Below are 16616 nucleotides of genomic sequence, written 5' to 3'. Positions count from 1 at the left end.
ACCGAGTATGGGGTTAAAAAATATATTATATAAATTTATATATTAAATACTATTATGATAGTGTTTTGTAATTATTTTGGCAATTTTGTATTTTACACCAAATTTTTTGGTGTCTGAAATTATATATAAAAATATATTCTCTAACCAATCTTTTTATTTCTTATTTTGATGATATGAGGCAGACTTAATTTTTATGGCACGTTTCCTTTAAGGCATGATAGAAATAATATATTCTTTAAAAGACAAAACAACATTTCAACCTTACTAAAATTTTCACTAATAATGCACTATTACAGAAAAAAAAAAGATTTTAAGCTACATTTAGATGCATTTTTATCTTCCGGTGTAATATGTTTAGAGTACTTTTTTAGTTCAACTACACCGCTACAATTCTTTTGGATTGCTAAGTTTAGTGTAGTGAAATTTTTATTTTATCTCTTTCACTTTTTTAATTTTATTACTATAATATTATTTTTAGTATAAATATAATCAAATTATTATTTAATATCAACTTTTTTAATGGATTCAAGTATAATGCTTTTTTATTCCCTAAAATAATATTTAGCATTGTTAACTATAGAAATAATTTTAAATGATTATAAAACATTTAATTAAAATATTTATGAAAATATTGTGATACAGATTATTTTATTAAATAAAATTATAATTTCAAATATTTTTAATAATTTTATAAAAATTAAAATTTATAAGCATTAATGTAATGCCTTTCATAGTCTTTTTACTTATTCACCTCATCGCAACAACTGTGTTTGAATCTAAATACACACGTCATTGTTGTTTCTAATTTCACTGCTATAGTATTTAATTTTATTGTTACAATAACTAATTTCACTGCCACTGTTATTTTTAACTTTACTGAAAATAAACGTGCGGTCTATCAAACTAAACCTAAGGAAATGACAAGTAAATAATTCTTAACCAATTAAGCAGCCCCAAATATAAATTATTATAACTTAAAATTATAAATTATATTATCAAATTGACTATTTAATTATATCCAACATGAAAAATGTTATTATAAATAACAATTTAACTAATTAATAAAATAATAAAAATTACAAAAATGAGGACTCTGCAAAATTGAAGAATTATATATTACTTCATTAATGATGGGAAGAGAAATCATAGCTAAATGAAAGACTTTATAAGGATACGTGTACGGCGAGAGATGTTATTGGAAATAAAATAAATTTTTCAAAAAAAAAAAGAATGGTTGGTTAAATATATTTAGATACGTACACGTGAAATTTTAATATATATTTGAAATTATTTATAATCCTGATTAAATTAATATATATCAATACTCTAAAATTGATAAGCTCCAATACTGTCGCAATAATAACAATACTAAAAGTTATTGAAAATTATATTCTAGCGTATAATAGCATATAAGATAAGTTGTCGCCCAAAAATAAATGGATTTATTACACAGCTTTTGGTTGTGTTTTATCCCTCTCTCTTTGTGGCCACATTATTATACAAAGCTTTATCCACTTCATCCAAAATCACAAACATTTTAGAAATTATTTTTTCCATTTAAAACGGACCCAGCAGAAGGAAGAAATATATATTGTACTAGCAATCTTTTTAGTGGGTCAGATTATTAGTCTATGGCTCATATAACCAAAATTAGATGTTAATGACAAATTATACGTGTCTTAGACTTTTTTTTTTTTTGGTTCATGAAGATTTGATAACGTTTAACCTTTTTTTTCCTTTTGGTTTTTATCCAGCAATTATATTTATTGTACTAAAATATTGTTTTTATTGGGTTTCATAATAATTTAATATAGATTTGAAATTTTGACAAAATAATTTATTTTAATCACAATTCAAAATGAAATATAAAACATTAACTAGCAAGTTAAAAGGAGAAAAATAATTTTGACCCAAAGTTTTGGTGAAGATGATAATGCTTTAGATTATTAAAAAGAACAAAAGCAGGCAAAGGAAAGAAATAAAAACAAAAAGCATGAGAAAATGGCGTTGGATATCTTTGTTTGTCGGTCTCAAGCTTGATGGCATGTGTAAAAATGCTGCCAACTGTTGAGATAAAGGACATGAATGCAATGAGTCCACGTGATTACCCTCAACAGATGTACGGTCATTATCCTATTTCAACCACACAGTTATCTTATTTCTGCATATAATACGATTTCCCTTAGTTTTTTTGAGATTTTTTAAAAGTATTTTTGAAAAAAAAGCATTTAAAAAATTAAAATTTTAAGAAAACCGAAATTTCTTATAAGATTTTTAATTCTTTATAGCTATATTTTATTTTATTTTTTAATAATTTAATCATATATGTTATTTTATACAACTCTTAAAATTACTTGTAATTGAAAAAATAATGCAGTTAAACATACTAGTCGGTGAACTTTTACTTATCTTACAATCAACGGCAGCATCTTTAATTTTTAATACCAAGTTTATAGACTTGACTAGCTGCCAAGTATCACCTTTTCTTCCCTATCAATGATATAAATATAAACAACCTTAATACACGATAATTTACATCATAAGGTATTAAATCATATTTATCTGTTAAAACTATTTTCTATTTGTTTTTCAAATAGCAACCCCCAATACTTTACAATGCAAATAAAATCCAATGTTTTAACCTTTAACATTCATCATGTTCAATGTTAAATGAGTTTCATTCCCTTCAAACTATAGACAAATAATAATAATCTTTGACTGTGGATGTAATTGGTTGACAACTAGTTAAATCCAACTGCAATATAATAACTCTACGTTCTGTTGCAATTATCTGACATTCAACATTGGCTAGATAGTAACATTCAATTATCTTGATACGGGAAGGAACAAGAAGTCTTGAAAAGAATACAAAAATTATGGTTCATCCTTCATTAATTGATGCATTTAAATTATCAAAGACCTTTCGTTTCTCAAACTTCATATCAAGAAGACAAAGTACGGTTCATTACCTGCCCTCGGAATTTTTTATATTCATGACTTCTAGACAAGAGAAGAGCTGTACCTTGTTCTCAAATAAAAAGGGTGGCAGTTGCAACACAAGCGATACTAGTCTCCCCCCCTCCACCCCCCCCCCCAAAAAAAAAAATTATAGGGATCGGGTCGCTTTAGGTATGGGAAGAACGAGAATCAGGTAACAGAATGGTGAAATACATGGCCAATGAGGTTCTTTCATCTTCTCGTGAATCTCCTCCTTCTATGTCCCCTTACAGGGGTTGCACCAACTTCCATGGTTCTGTCGGGGCACTGTTCTTCATCATCGCTCGTTTCATCAGATCTCCATCTTAGCCCCACATGTGCATTTCTGTCCTCAAAAGATCTCTCCCCATGGCTGCAAATATCCAGAAAACAAAGTGACAAAATGATGTAGGAACCCCACCTGATGCTAAAAGGACGTATAGAATCATTCAAAGAACAACATGGGAGATTGCAAGAGTAAGAGAATGAGAGTAGTAATCAAAATCTTTACCTCCAAGAGACATCCATTACGTCTTCAGTAGGAGGTACATTCCACCCCACGTCATCTCTATCTGATTGACCCCTCTTACCAGAAATATTTGAAGTTAAGTTATTTGCGGCACCTTTAAACAATCCAAAGTTACTGCTAGGTGTAGAAGCAGGATTAGCCGTCACTCTTCGGGAATAAGGAGGACTTGGATTGTGAACTTGGCTAACAAACCCATTTTGCTCACCCTCTGAAATGATTTTATCAGATTGTTTTTGTCGTAGGTGTCTGTTTGAAAGCTCTCTTGATGAACTCTGATTGATGCCTTTTAACGGTGTAGCATATGTGGGATTTACACGGTGAATTCCAGGACCTGAGATGTTATCAAAATTGAAGTTTTTGCCAATTTCAACATTTGATACTCCTGCATCTGCAAATAATCTCCCCTGGAGTATTGATGTAGATCCATGGTTACCAGCTTCAACACGAGAATTGTTGACATACCCATCCAATATTCTAGGAATTTCAGAAACGGGTGGTCTCAAAGGAGTCACCATATGGTCTGGCCGTAGAACAACAGAATTAGAAGTGGACGGAACCAACAAACTTGCTGATTTTGGAGAACCAGATCTTGTTGGCATTTCATCCTCTTGACCAGAAGCAACTACTATATCAGGCAATGTTCCAGTCTTTACTTGTTGTTGTAGGACTTCGGGAAGCAATTCTATGCCTTTATCCTATTGAAGATGGAGTAAGCAAGTTAGTAGATACGTTATAAAATCTACTTATTACAAGTAACCTTCAAACTTCACCAAGAACAGTAAAGAAATGATGAAATGATAGAATGTAATTTCTTTTATAGCAGCAACAATGACTGTCGAAGTGAAACAGACTTACAACCAATTTTTTTCTCCTCTGACGATGTGATTCCATTCTTGATAGAGCTTCTAGAAATTCTTCATCGCCAGAATGAGTTGAAATGAAGTCTTCTTCCAAGCTCCAAATTTTAACATTGACTTGATATGCCTCAACATATCGATACCGCTGGATTAGTAACAGAAAGCAAGTAAATAAACTCTGGTAATACACTAATACATGGAAAGAATCATCTACTTAACCTAGAAGGGAAATACTCCTAAAAGTGATGCTAGAACCCATTGGATCAACCCAAAATTGAGAATTATAGAGCATCTGACAGTAAAAATGAGAATCACAATAACAATTTAAGGCCTATACATAGGCAAAGTACTCAACTGTATACGGTAACCATAAGCCCAAACCTAAATGTTCTACCATTTAATGCAATGGTATCTGGATATCGAGTTAAAATAACATAAGACAAGATGATATCCTTTCATTGATCCTCGTAGCTCCATACATTACCTGAAGATAGAATACAACAAGGAGACTTCCAATACTAGTTGTCGGGTCATCACTGGCACAATCTAACAGGCATTTGTGGATATATTTCTCCTCTTCACCATTCCACGGTAACTCAATTATTCGATCAACCATATTCCTCCTAATACATAAACAACAAAATTCGGTGACCAATGCTTCTAACCAGTCCATCCAGGACCTGCTTTGACCTTTCAAGTCATCAAATGCATCGCCACTAAGTTCATACTTGAACTTCTTTTCCCGGACTTTTGCACAGAGCATTCGCTGATATGTAAATGCTTCTGTCAAAAGCCCACACTCCACTTTCACCCGAACAATAGTAACAGCCTCACTGAGTGAAACCAACTGTGATCCGCCATCACAACCAGACCAGCGTATCACCATTTGCGCTGCCTTAGGATTCTGCCTTTCTAACAGAACTTGTGCAATCTTTGGATGAGTTTCTGGGCCAGAGATCTCAGGGAGAAGTTGACAAGATTCCTGAGAAATATGATTGTAAAAAATAATCAAAATGCAGAACTATATTAGAAGTGAGTAGCAAACCTGGAAGGGCAGACAATAGTTTCACTGTCATCCTGAAATTAAACAAGTATGGTGGTTCCACACAAGAAACGGACCACGATGATATGGTAAATAATTCATTTGGGTACTTTAAACTCCAAACATTTCTTTTGGGTTTAGCAAAGAGGAGTTAAGAGGAACTATATTAGTTCACTCAGATATTAATATATTAGAAGTTAGCACTCACAATTAAAAAAAGAAACAACCTTTTATTCTGGGTGAAAATAGAACCTACCATGGACAGTAAAATCCACTGCATAGCAAGTAAGAACATTTTGCAATATACAAGTCTTATGAGTACAGGTACAATTTCCATCAAAACTTAGGCATGCATGTTAGAATTATAATTGTTTAGCAATATGATTCAACAAAACTTTCTTAAGCAAGGTGGACAGTCCTACCAATCTAGACCCACAGCATAATTTAATAGCAATAGTAATCATCACACTACTCCATTTAATGAGGTAGTGAGTGGCAGAGAAGTTAACGGTCAAACATCCTAGGAAACATTTATAAAATTAATCTGAAATCCGCACACAGCAAGTAAGTGTGGGAACTTAGACCTAAACAAACTTTTATAAGAACAGATACAGAAATTACCAGTAAAGCTTCATCTGAGTGGTCATCCAGAAGACAGAAAATGAATGACTCAAGTAAGGAATGCCTGTTGATGCCAAAGGAGGCTGCAAAGTCATCAACAATGTCCCTCCATTCTTCCTTAGGCCTACTCCAATGCCGATCAAACAGGTAATACACAAACTACATCTCAGTTAAGAAAACCTAAAGGAGTGTGCCCAATAAAAAAAGAAAAAAAAGTCCAATCAGCAGAAAAACCTTTAAGGAAAATCAAGTTAGAAAGAGAAGGATACAATCGCTTGCTTGGCAACCACCAAATCAGAACCACCACGTAGAAAGAGGATATCCACAGCAACTCGAAGACTTTCAAATGGATAATATCCTGCAATTCCCCCTATTTTAGACTGAAGAAAGGACAAGGCGCCATTCTTCTTCAAAAATGCAAAATCTGACTCTTCTCCTATCTCCTCGTATATGTCAAGATTTTCTAGTGCATCCTCAATGAAAAGAGAAGCTTCCTGTCCAGTGGAGTTGGTTGAGAGATCTAACACATCAGCCGGAGGCCACGCCCGCACGACTGCAGCTGATTTCCTTTCACGGACATGATTACGCCAGGATGTGAAATCAGCATGACGAGACCTCACTTGTTCCAAGAAGTGGTGCCTTATACACCATATTGTGATCTCAAGATGCTGAAAAATAAAACAAATATTGTGGAAAATGGTGATTATTGCATTACATATTTAAAATTCTATATTTTGTTTATTTTGCGCGGTGAAAGGTCAAAATGAGTCTGAAATTAATGATACAATAATGTACAGTACTATAAGACAAAAGGTGGACATAGCAACATTGTCATAAGAAGTTCAAATAAGAGCAATGATCAAATGACAGCCATTAATTTCTCACAAATTCTGAACTCAAACTGCTATTAATCTTTACTCAGCTGCTTTTCATGATTGCAGGTTCTGAGACTTTGCCAAAATCACATTGCTCTTAAATTATGCTAAAATATGATGAACCATTCGCTTAACTGAATCAAACCTGCTTTGTCTTCAATATACTCTCTTGAAGGTGGTGCAAGTCATGAAGCTGTGCTGAAAGACGGCCCTTGAAAGAAGACTCCAAAACTTCAAGTACACTGGATAAACTGGTCAGACGTACAGAAAATTTTAGAAGCAAACCCAACCGATTTTTCATCTCTTCTATCTCAAGATAATCTGATAAAAACAGTTACGGAACACCCAACAAGCATTGTATATACAAATTACTAAAATAGCATAGCTCTCAGAGCATTTCATAAATTTTCAAGGATACATATACGCTGAAGTTCTGTTGCCATGTTTTTAAATGTCCGCTTGACCCAATCCTTAACAACCTTCTCATCCAGCAACAAAGCAGTGACAACATCACTGGAAACAGCAGTTTCATCCATACATATATCTGTAACATCTGTTGTTTTCTGTTAAAGGAAGCATGACTTTCTAAAGCACAACCAAGGCAGCGGTATTCAGGATATGTTATTAAAATATGAGCAAATCCCTACAAGGCTAAAAGGTGCCCAAAAAGTAAAATAGCCAAAGGATACAATGACAGACCAACGAAACCAAGTTATTCTCCAAGGCTACATCAAAAAACGAATAAAGTCGTTGAACATCAGGAGTGAGTTGATTATCTCTATCTTCTTTATCTTGAAACCTCTCATCACATCTTCTAGAGATGAGGCCAGCATCTATGCATTCATCAAAAAGGCGAAGACGAAGTCTACTGTTACCACTTTTTATCAATGGGGTTCTACAAATTGGACAAAGATCACAGCGTTGAGTACATTCCGCACAAAGAGAAGCATGTCCACATGAGTTCAACGCATACTGTACATAACGACTACAGCTTCTTAAGTCTCTAGTTGCTCGACAGTACTCAATTTTCGCCTCATTGAATAACTCACTAAGGTCGATAGATGCCAAGTGTTCCAAAGCTTCCTGAAATTTAAATTAAAAACTTATATAATTTCCCATACTAAAAATCTCCAATAAACAGTACTATCAAGCTATATAATAAATTTATAATTTATTCTAACATTGAATAATCAGCTATATATTCACTTCCAACTTTTTTTTGAAGAATAAATCCACTTAATTGAACCTAAAACCCTAGTATTTGCACACACAAAAAGGGGCTCGTAAAGCCCGATTCTATGCAAGCAAATGTGAGCTTAGTTTCCTTATTACAGTAACAATACAAAGCAGCAAAAATAAAATTAAGAAGTCAAACCCAAAAAAACGTAAAGGCGCTAGGGTTTTTGCAGTAGACAGTTAGGGAAGAGTACCTGAACGGCTTGGCTACTGAAGTTGGGTTGAAGAGAAAGAACGGGAGTTGGTGACCTAAAGGTGCCGCCATTGCTTATTGAGCTCGAACGGAAAAGAGGACCGTTGATTTCCGGTTTCTCCATTTAGTTCTCAGTTCTGGTGACGGATTTGCCTGGGAAAAAGTGAGTAAAGTTTGAGAGTGTTTTCAAGCCTTTAAGGGCTTAGGGCTGGGCTAATTGAGCTGCAATTTAAAATTAGAAAACAAAAATAGGGATAGAAATTTTATTTATTTTATTTTACTATTAATATGTACCGAAATTTGAAATTAAAATGCAAGCGAAATCGGCGTTTTCGGGTCGAGTCGGAAGGGCCAGGCAGCCCAAGCTCAGTACTTTTTGTTCATGTCAATTTCTGCTATTAGACCTGTACTTTGTCTAAATTATAGATTTTATACTTGTACTTTAATTTAATCAATTTTAGCACCTATATTTTTCAAATTTTAAAATTTTAGTCCTGACAACTGGTAATAGTTAAATTTGTTTGATAAAATTATGTCATTAATCTTGTATTATGTGTGAAGTTATAAATTTAGTCTATGTTCACTAATTGGATAATCTATAGTGGCATTTTTTTTTTGAAATTCAAATTTTTATTTTAATGCAAATGATAATCGTAAAATCTATTAACTGATTTTTTTTTAGTAATATTTGAAAATAACAAATAAACATAGCCTCCACCTGGTTCGATCAAGTGTAATGTGTATGCAGCGACATTTCTGCAAGTTGGTTTCACTTCTTTTATTGTTTTACTTCGAAACAATAAGAGTCATTTTATTAAGTGTCGATATCACTTTGTTAACATTCAGCTGTAGCCTCGTTTGGTGAATATCTTTGTTGTTAGAGTGACATTGTCTTGGCTTCGACATTTAAATTTTGACTCTATCGTCGTTGAATCTGATTATTTGTAAATTGCTTGCACTCTACTATAAATAATAATTTTAAGTTTAGGTAACTATTTCAAAACTGTCATTTTTTTAAACCTCAATTGAATAATTTATTCATTGTTTGGATTTTAAGGTGGCTCATAGCTTAGCTCGGGTCCTCGTGCACCCTCTTCTGTTTCTGATGTTCCATTAACTTTATTGTTTGCTTTACTTTCTATTATTATTAGAGATAGTCATAGAATAAAAAAGGAAATAAATAAGACTTGGTGTCCCGGACAAGCCTCTAGACCTCAAGTTTAGATGTTTCCTCCTTATCACCTAGCTTGTGCTTGATTTTTTTTTTAATTGATAGTTAGATTTAGAAAAAAACATATTTAGCGATTAATTTTTTTTAAAAAACGACGAAACAATATTAATTTTAAAAAATTATTGTTTTTATTGAGATCTTAACATGTGTACTCAGTTTAAGGTCAAAAGTCATGATGCCGTTAAAAAGAACAACAATATAGAATTTTCTTTTGGTTTAATTATGATTTTAGTACGCTGTTTTATTTTAATTTACATAATTTGATTTTTTTATAATTTATTAATGGGTTTAATTGATAATACCATTAAATGATTTTATTAAAGTGATGACGTAACTTTAAAAAATAATATTAACATCCAATTTATATGAAAATTTATTATTAATTAAATATAATTTATTAAATTTTTACGTGATCGAATAAAAAAATTCATGTTATTATTTTGTGTAACAGCTAATGATATCATAGAAGAAGAGCAGATTTCAATACAATAAAGGGACTAAAACTATAATTAAACTAATTTTCCTTCCGGTACACAAATGTGAATATAGAAAAGATAAAGGCCAAATTCGTAATAACGTAAAATCCCCTGGGCGATCCCGCTTTCTTATAAATAACCTACGCAAATGATACTCTTTATTTTTCAACAAACGTATGTGATATTTTCGTCTTGTTTCGATGCTCTGCGTTTGCTCCGCCACTCGCCCCACCGTGTGTGCTTCGTGCTGCTGTCAGTGTATTAGAGTTTAGGAAGCCTCGTCGTTTTATGTAAAGTTGTTTCTTTTCATACGTTTCTTTTTTCGTTTTATTGTTACGATGGAAACTGCAACTATAAAGTCACGGCCCTTGCACAACTTAAACCGCTGCCGTTCACCTGAATACGATTCCGGCTACAACAGTTTGCGTCCGAAACGTGTTGGATCACGCTCTACCCGCATTCACCGCTTAAGCTTTTGTCCTCCGCTGATACCCATCAAACTAGACCAAGGAGAAAAAGAAGCAAAGCAAAAGCAAAGAGCAGAAGAAACGTTAGAGCCGCAAAAAAATAAGCCCGACGAAGAAGGGGAGGAGGTTGCAGTACAGCGACCTTGGAATTTGAGGCCGAGGAAGATGGTGATGGTGGAGACGTCCGCGGCGGCAGCGACAACGGTGCCGCCAGAAAAGATTACTGAAACAGCGGCCCCGAAGTCAACTAGATCAAGGGTTTCGGCTGAAAATGGAGGGGTTGTAGAAAAGAAAGAGAAAAGAAAGTTTCGTATAGCTATATCGAAGGATGAAATTGAAGAAGATATCTTTGCCTTGACAGGAGCAAGGCCCGCTAGAAGGCCCAAAAAAAGGCCCAAGAACATCGAGAAACAGCTTGATGTAAGCAAATATTTCTAAGTTTTAATTTATATTTTTCATCATTTCATAAAATTTAACTTTGTTTTTGCTTGTGAGGATGCTTTAGAATGTTTTTCCTGGGTTATGGCTAGTTGGCTTGACGCCTGAAGCTTACCGTATCGTTGATGCTGCTCCTAACAAGGTTCTTTCACTTGATCAAAAATTTTTATTTCAACTTTAATTGTTTTAGGAATTTATTAGCTGCTAACTGCAATTTCTTAAACTGCAGAAATAGACCTGCTTTTAGATCCTTAAAACATTATCAGATACAAAGGTAGCCTTTAATGCTGTTTTTCTTTTTACTTTTTTTTTTGGGGGGGGGGGGGTTATATCCTTATGTCTGGTACTGAAATAGTGGAGAACATACTTGCAGGGGATGATAATGGTGTTGAGGAATTTGGAAATTTAGGAGCTTTGTAGGGTATGCCCCATTGAGACCTCAAAATGTTTTTTTGAGGCATGATGAAAATATGTAAAGAAAAATGGGAATTATGAAAAAATATTTATTTTATTCTCATAAGTTATAAGCGATAAGATTATAAATTGCTGTTCAGACTGGTAGCCCTTTATAAGAGAGAGTTTGTTTCAAGTGCTCTTCATTTCAGCTTGCTGAAAGAGTTACAATTACGGTAAAAAAAATTTTGTTTTGGTTACAAATTTTCTAATGTGTTGATTGCTTATAATGGTTGGCAGAGTTCCCAAATGCAATGCTTGATTTATTTGTTGAAGGCACTGCCATTCTTCCTTTACCTGAAAGGAAGAGTTATTTCTCTGTTCATTTGAGCTTCCATCAAGAGGAGCACTTGATAAGGTTTAATTTAATTGATTACTTGATTGCCTTTTTTATTCTCGTCTTCTTGTGTAGGATCATTTAGGTTTTTTTAGGGTTATGATTCACTCAAATCAAATTGGAACGTGGAAAGCTTCAACTTAATTTGTTATTACTTGAATCCTGGTTTGAATTTAATTAATTTTTTTGTCAAAATTTGCTTCATTAACTTCATTTGCACAATTTATATACTCAGCTCGAACTCGTTGTGTATAGAATTTTTTTTTTTTGGGTAAAGTAAAAATTCAATATCAAGCAATTTTATAAATAAAAAGTTAAGGTATGTGTTATGAGGCTAGAAAATTCGCGACTCGTGACATTTGTTTGTAGTTACTTCAGTATTAAAATATTTAAATTTGTGGCTCGTGAATGATAAATTTAGATTTGATTTTTTTAGTCGATAAATATTCTCAATAATGACAATTTGATCTGTTTAAGGTTTAGGTAGTCAACTTGGTCTGATAGGTTAAGTCAGGTTTAAATAAAGATTTTTATTGAATTTAATTTAAATAATTTAAATATTTTAAAATTAAAATTTAATTATTAAAATATATAAAATAGCATTTAAAATATTTTTAAAATATTTTATGAAATTTTTAATAATAAAATTAATTTTTTAAGTGAGCCTAATTGGTCCAAAAATAAATTTTAATTTAAAAATATTTTCAAACGAGTTTTCGGCGGCCAGACTGGACTCATCTATACCTCTAATGACTATGAAGACTAATTTCAAAAGTCTCAATTGTCTATCTTAAATTTTCATAATTTGGAAAACTATATTTTCAGATTTTATTTTTCTTTATTTTTTTAAAAATGCAGAAGACAATTTATGTTGCTTTAGTCGTGAAGTGTTGTAAAAAAAATTTCTGATTGACAAGCAGCTTTATTTGTCTTGAAAATGCGGTGTGCAAATGTTGAATAAAGGTGTATTTCCATGTTGAAGGGAGGGGTCCCAATCGAATCCAGATTAGCCAAGTATATCTTTAATTTAATCTAATGCTTAGTAGTTTCTATGTCAAATGCATTAATTAAGGTTATCATTTGTGATTTGAATACCATTTTGTGGGTTGAATATTTTCAAATAATCCAATATTAAATTATGTATAAAATTAGAAAACATTTTGTTCTCATTCATAACTATGATTTTGCACACAATGTTTTAAGTATTAGATTGGTTGTAACACTAGTCATAGTCACATATTACTGGTCGATTCCGTACACAATCTTGCACCCAGCTTTTGATTTACCTTTTTTTCCCATCCTTTTTAGAACTACAGTCTCGCATGAAGAGCGTGACTAGTTTCTAATACGAGTACGTTGCATTAAGCGCATGGTATTGTGGGAGGCAAGGTAAAAAAGAGCAGTGCTTTGGCTTGCAAAGGCGCCAATCGGTCTAAACTCCAAACTATGAGCTGCCTTCGTTTTAGACAATCTCAAACTACTACAGCACTCGGTTTCTTAGCTTCCCCGTATTACACAGCATTTGGGTTTTTCGGTTGGTTTAATAGTTTTTTTTATTAATTCGATTTAAGTGATTATAATTTATAAAAATTGATTCAATCAAATTAAAACTTAAATATCAACTTAATTGATTTTAGTTATTGGACTTAAATAATATATATTTATTTTATATATTATAAATAATTGAAAATATATTAAATTAAGTTGATTCTTTTGATCAGATTAATTTGAAAATTAATAACTAATAAAAATAACTACCAAAATCAAACCCATAACTAAAAAACTGCACGAATTTAAATCAAAATCAACTAAATTGATTGAACCAATTTAATTAATTTTTTGATTTTAATCAAAAATTAATCTTTTATGTTTTCATTTTGTTTCTTATCTTTAATCTGACTAACTTGAAAATTACATAAAAAAATTTGAAAAATTTTAATTAAAATATATAAGAATAGGTATAAAGATTAAAATAAGCGTATTTTAGTAAATGTAGTGGGAGTTGGGTTACTTACAGCAATGAGAAGGACAAAACATGTGAAGCTTTTGTACAATATTGGCGGCTGACATTATCAAAATTAAGTTGGGTGACTGTGAAATAGAACAATAAAAGGGAAGGTATATTATCATATATGGCCAAACCTATCATATATGGCCAAACAATGGTTGGTAAATTTCCCTTTCACCATTTAATAGTGACTCTGGAAGTAAAGAAATACCAAAGTCAATACTACAGAAAGTGGATTTGTCGTCCAATTACAATTAGTCAATATGGTTGGACTATTATCTTGGGCTGGCTTTGAGACTAGTCTGGGTTTTAGCTTACAACGATTTCGATCCATTTGGAAATCACCTTATTGGGCTGAGTACAAAGATAACACTGAAGTAGGTCTGATTGTAGTGCTTCTCGTTTTAATATGTTGGAGAGAAATAGGTACGAGTCTATTGGAGTAGAGTCGATTTCGGATTTTAGGAAGCATTGTTTTGAGTATAAGAGGACATGATTTTGAGTGTGTTAAAGTGATTATCCTCTTATTTAAGGGTTAGGAAGAAACTATAAGTAATTCTAGTCATTGTATGAAAAAAAAACAGATATAATAAGAACCTATAATAAAATTAATGTTACTTTCTTAGTAATTAATATATTTAAAAAATATTATTGATATGCATATTTATAGCAATTAAAATTTTTCATTCCAATAGCATTACAATCTAATTGCTACTGTTTGTAATTTTATATTCATTACATGGTTAGCTAGAATAAAACAAATTAAATATATTTTTAATTAATATTATAATAATTTTAAAGGTATTTCGAATTTATTTAATTTTAAATTTATTATTTTAAAAAATAATATAACAATAGTTAAATTGTTTTTAAAAAACGATTAATGTAAATAATAAATAAATCTTAATTTTCTTTTATTTTCAAGTATTGCACACTTTAGACTTTAACTTTTTACTTAAATTTTATTTTTATATATTAAAAAATTATGTTTCTTTTAATAAACATTATATTATGAAATTAAAAAAATTATAAAATTAAACATCTACATTGATATTTTTTAGTATTATTTGCCAAATATTACAAAACTTATTTAAATTCCTTGAAGAAATAATTTTATATATCTTAACAAATATTTAAAATTACGCATGGGTTTACAATCTAGTATTACATACTATAAGGTCGTCAAGTTTCTAATGTGTTTACATTATAAAAATTATATATAAAAATATAATTTCACACCATGTAATATTAAAATATTTATATTTTAAAATAATTTTAAAATATTATTTATTAAAATTCAATCTTGTATCAATAATTATGTTTTTAAAATTAAACTTATATTGTAATGGCCTAAATTCAAGGTTATCAGAACAGTGGTTTTGTAACCACAAATCCTATTTAAAGAGAAATTTATTTTAATATTTTCGTATGAATATTGATATGATAGGAAAATCGTAAGAAAATATCGATAGAAAAATTTTACCGATTTAGTGGTTAGTTAGAAAAAAGAAATTATAAAAGAAATTTGATAAAAACAAGGTATCGAGACCTCGATCTCGTAAAACCGAGTCAAAAATATTTTTATAAATATTTATGAAATGTTAGTAATGTGGTATTAAAATTTTGTTAGGAAATTTTAATGTTTAGATAGTCAATTAAATGAAAAAGACTAAATTGAAAAAGGTGTAAAAGTGGCTGAGATGATTAAATAGCTTAAGTGTCTAATGAGAAAGGATTTAAAAGGAAATTAGACCCAAATTTATTTGGGCTGGGCGGCAAGGGCATGAAATCAGCAAGAAAATGGATGATTTAAGGGCAAAATTGAAATGTTGCATAATTAAATAAATAAAATAATGAGTAATATGGAATTATCTAGATTTTTTGTGATTTCTCTTCATTCTCATAAGCCAAAACGCCATAGAAGGGGTTCTTTAAGCTGATATTTCATAATTTTTGCACCAAGTGAGTTAATCATTTCATTTTTTTTGTAATTTTTGTGTTTTTAAGACTTTTACAACTACCTCTTAATAATAAATTCATTAGTTTTTGATTTCATGAATGAAATTGAAAGTCACTATAGTTGAGTTCTGTAAGTTTATGACGAAATAACATGAAATTGAAGCTTTAAATTGTTTATGAGATGATTTTATTAGGTAATTTTAATAGAAATTGATTTTTAAGACCTAATTGTGAAAAAGCTTGGAAATAAAGTTTAGTGCTGAAATCCTGATTCCCAAAGGTTATAAAGTAGTTTAAAGTGATAGAATAAAGTGATAATTGAGAAAAATCAGCTCAATTAAGAGGTTAATTGAGCAGGGATGAAATTATCATTTATTGAAATATTAGGGGAAAAATGGTAATAAACATCTTGCACTAAAATAGTTTTGGACAGCAGCAGTAGGCTAACTTTAAAAAATCACCATAAATTGTCGAAATTGAATTATAGAATCAACAAAATATAAAATTAAAGCTTATTGAGTCTAGTTTCTCATAGAAGAAATGGTGCAAGCAATGGAATTGTAAATTATGAGATATAATAAATTTTGTGAGACAATGCCAGAATGAATTCGGGTTCCCCTGTTTTGAATTTGGAAAATCATAAAAAAATTGGAGAAAAATAATTAAGGGTTAAAATTTATATGTTTAAATTATTAATGATTCTATTTTCAATAGAAACAAACGGAAACATCATCAATTTTTTTTACTAAGAGATAGTTAATTTTTAGCAAAGAAAGGTTGAAGCTGTCAGACAGCAGAATAGGGGTAAGTTTGAAGATTTTACTGTACTTATTGGCTGAACCAAAATTTCTGAAAATTTTATGGTAGAAAGGTATTTGAGTATAGTTTCAGAAACATCAAGCTTTTTTTAATTTGGAA

At 31.1% G+C, this 16616-nt stretch overlaps 2 protein-coding genes across 2 annotated transcripts; one reads left to right on the top strand and one right to left on the bottom strand.

Moving 5' to 3' along the window:
* Positions 1-2863: 2863 nt before the first annotated feature.
* Positions 2864-8561, bottom strand: LOC107887567 (E3 ubiquitin-protein ligase HOS1). The gene is made up of 10 exons (XM_041083450.1): positions 8331-8561; positions 7590-7983; positions 7319-7453; positions 7046-7221; positions 6295-6693; positions 6026-6184; positions 4847-5344; positions 4361-4507; positions 3488-4200; positions 2864-3349 (listed from the first exon to the last, which is right to left on the bottom strand). Exons 1-10 carry the CDS (start codon positions 8451-8453, stop codon positions 3190-3192), a joined length of 2904 nt encoding a protein of 967 aa, XP_040939384.1. The 5' UTR covers positions 8454-8561; the 3' UTR covers positions 2864-3189.
* Positions 8562-10374: 1813 nt separating this feature from the next.
* LOC107886059 (uncharacterized) lies at positions 10375-11875 on the top strand. The gene is made up of 4 exons (XM_041083449.1): positions 10375-10923; positions 11009-11083; positions 11171-11215; positions 11315-11875. Exons 1-3 carry the CDS (start codon positions 10375-10377, stop codon positions 11174-11176), a joined length of 630 nt encoding a protein of 209 aa, XP_040939383.1. The 3' UTR covers positions 11177-11215; positions 11315-11875.
* The last annotated feature ends 4741 nt before the right edge of the window (positions 11876-16616 follow it).

The sequence above is a fragment of the Gossypium hirsutum genome, chromosome A12 (genome assembly GCF_007990345.1).
Source record: "Gossypium hirsutum isolate 1008001.06 chromosome A12, Gossypium_hirsutum_v2.1, whole genome shotgun sequence".
NCBI lineage: Eukaryota > Viridiplantae > Streptophyta > Magnoliopsida > Malvales > Malvaceae > Gossypium > Gossypium hirsutum.
The sequence above is the reverse complement of the archived record's forward strand: the minus strand, read 5'-3'. Positions and strand labels throughout refer to the sequence as shown.

What these genes read in the sequence shown, in the direction of transcription:
- LOC107886059 (XM_041083449.1), top strand. Translation starts at nt 10,375, where the DNA reads ATGGAAACTGCAACTATAAAGTCACGGCCCTTGCACAACTTAAACCGC. An exon ending in ACATCGAGAAACAGCTTGAT is followed by an intron (nt 10,924 to 11,008) that starts GTAAGCAAATAT and finishes AGGATGCTTTAG; the next exon opens with AATGTTTTTCCTGGGTTATG.
- LOC107887567 (XM_041083450.1), bottom strand. Translation starts at nt 8,453, where the DNA reads ATGGAGAAACCGGAAATCAACGGTCCTCTTTTCCGTTCGAGCTCAATA. An exon ending in TCAGTAGCCAAGCCGTTCAG is followed by an intron (nt 7,984 to 8,330) that starts GTACTCTTCCCT and finishes TTTAAATTTCAG; the next exon opens with GAAGCTTTGGAACACTTGGC. An exon ending in TTGTTGTATTCTATCTTCAG is followed by an intron (nt 4,508 to 4,846) that starts GTAATGTATGGA and finishes TTACTAATCCAG; the next exon opens with CGGTATCGATATGTTGAGGC.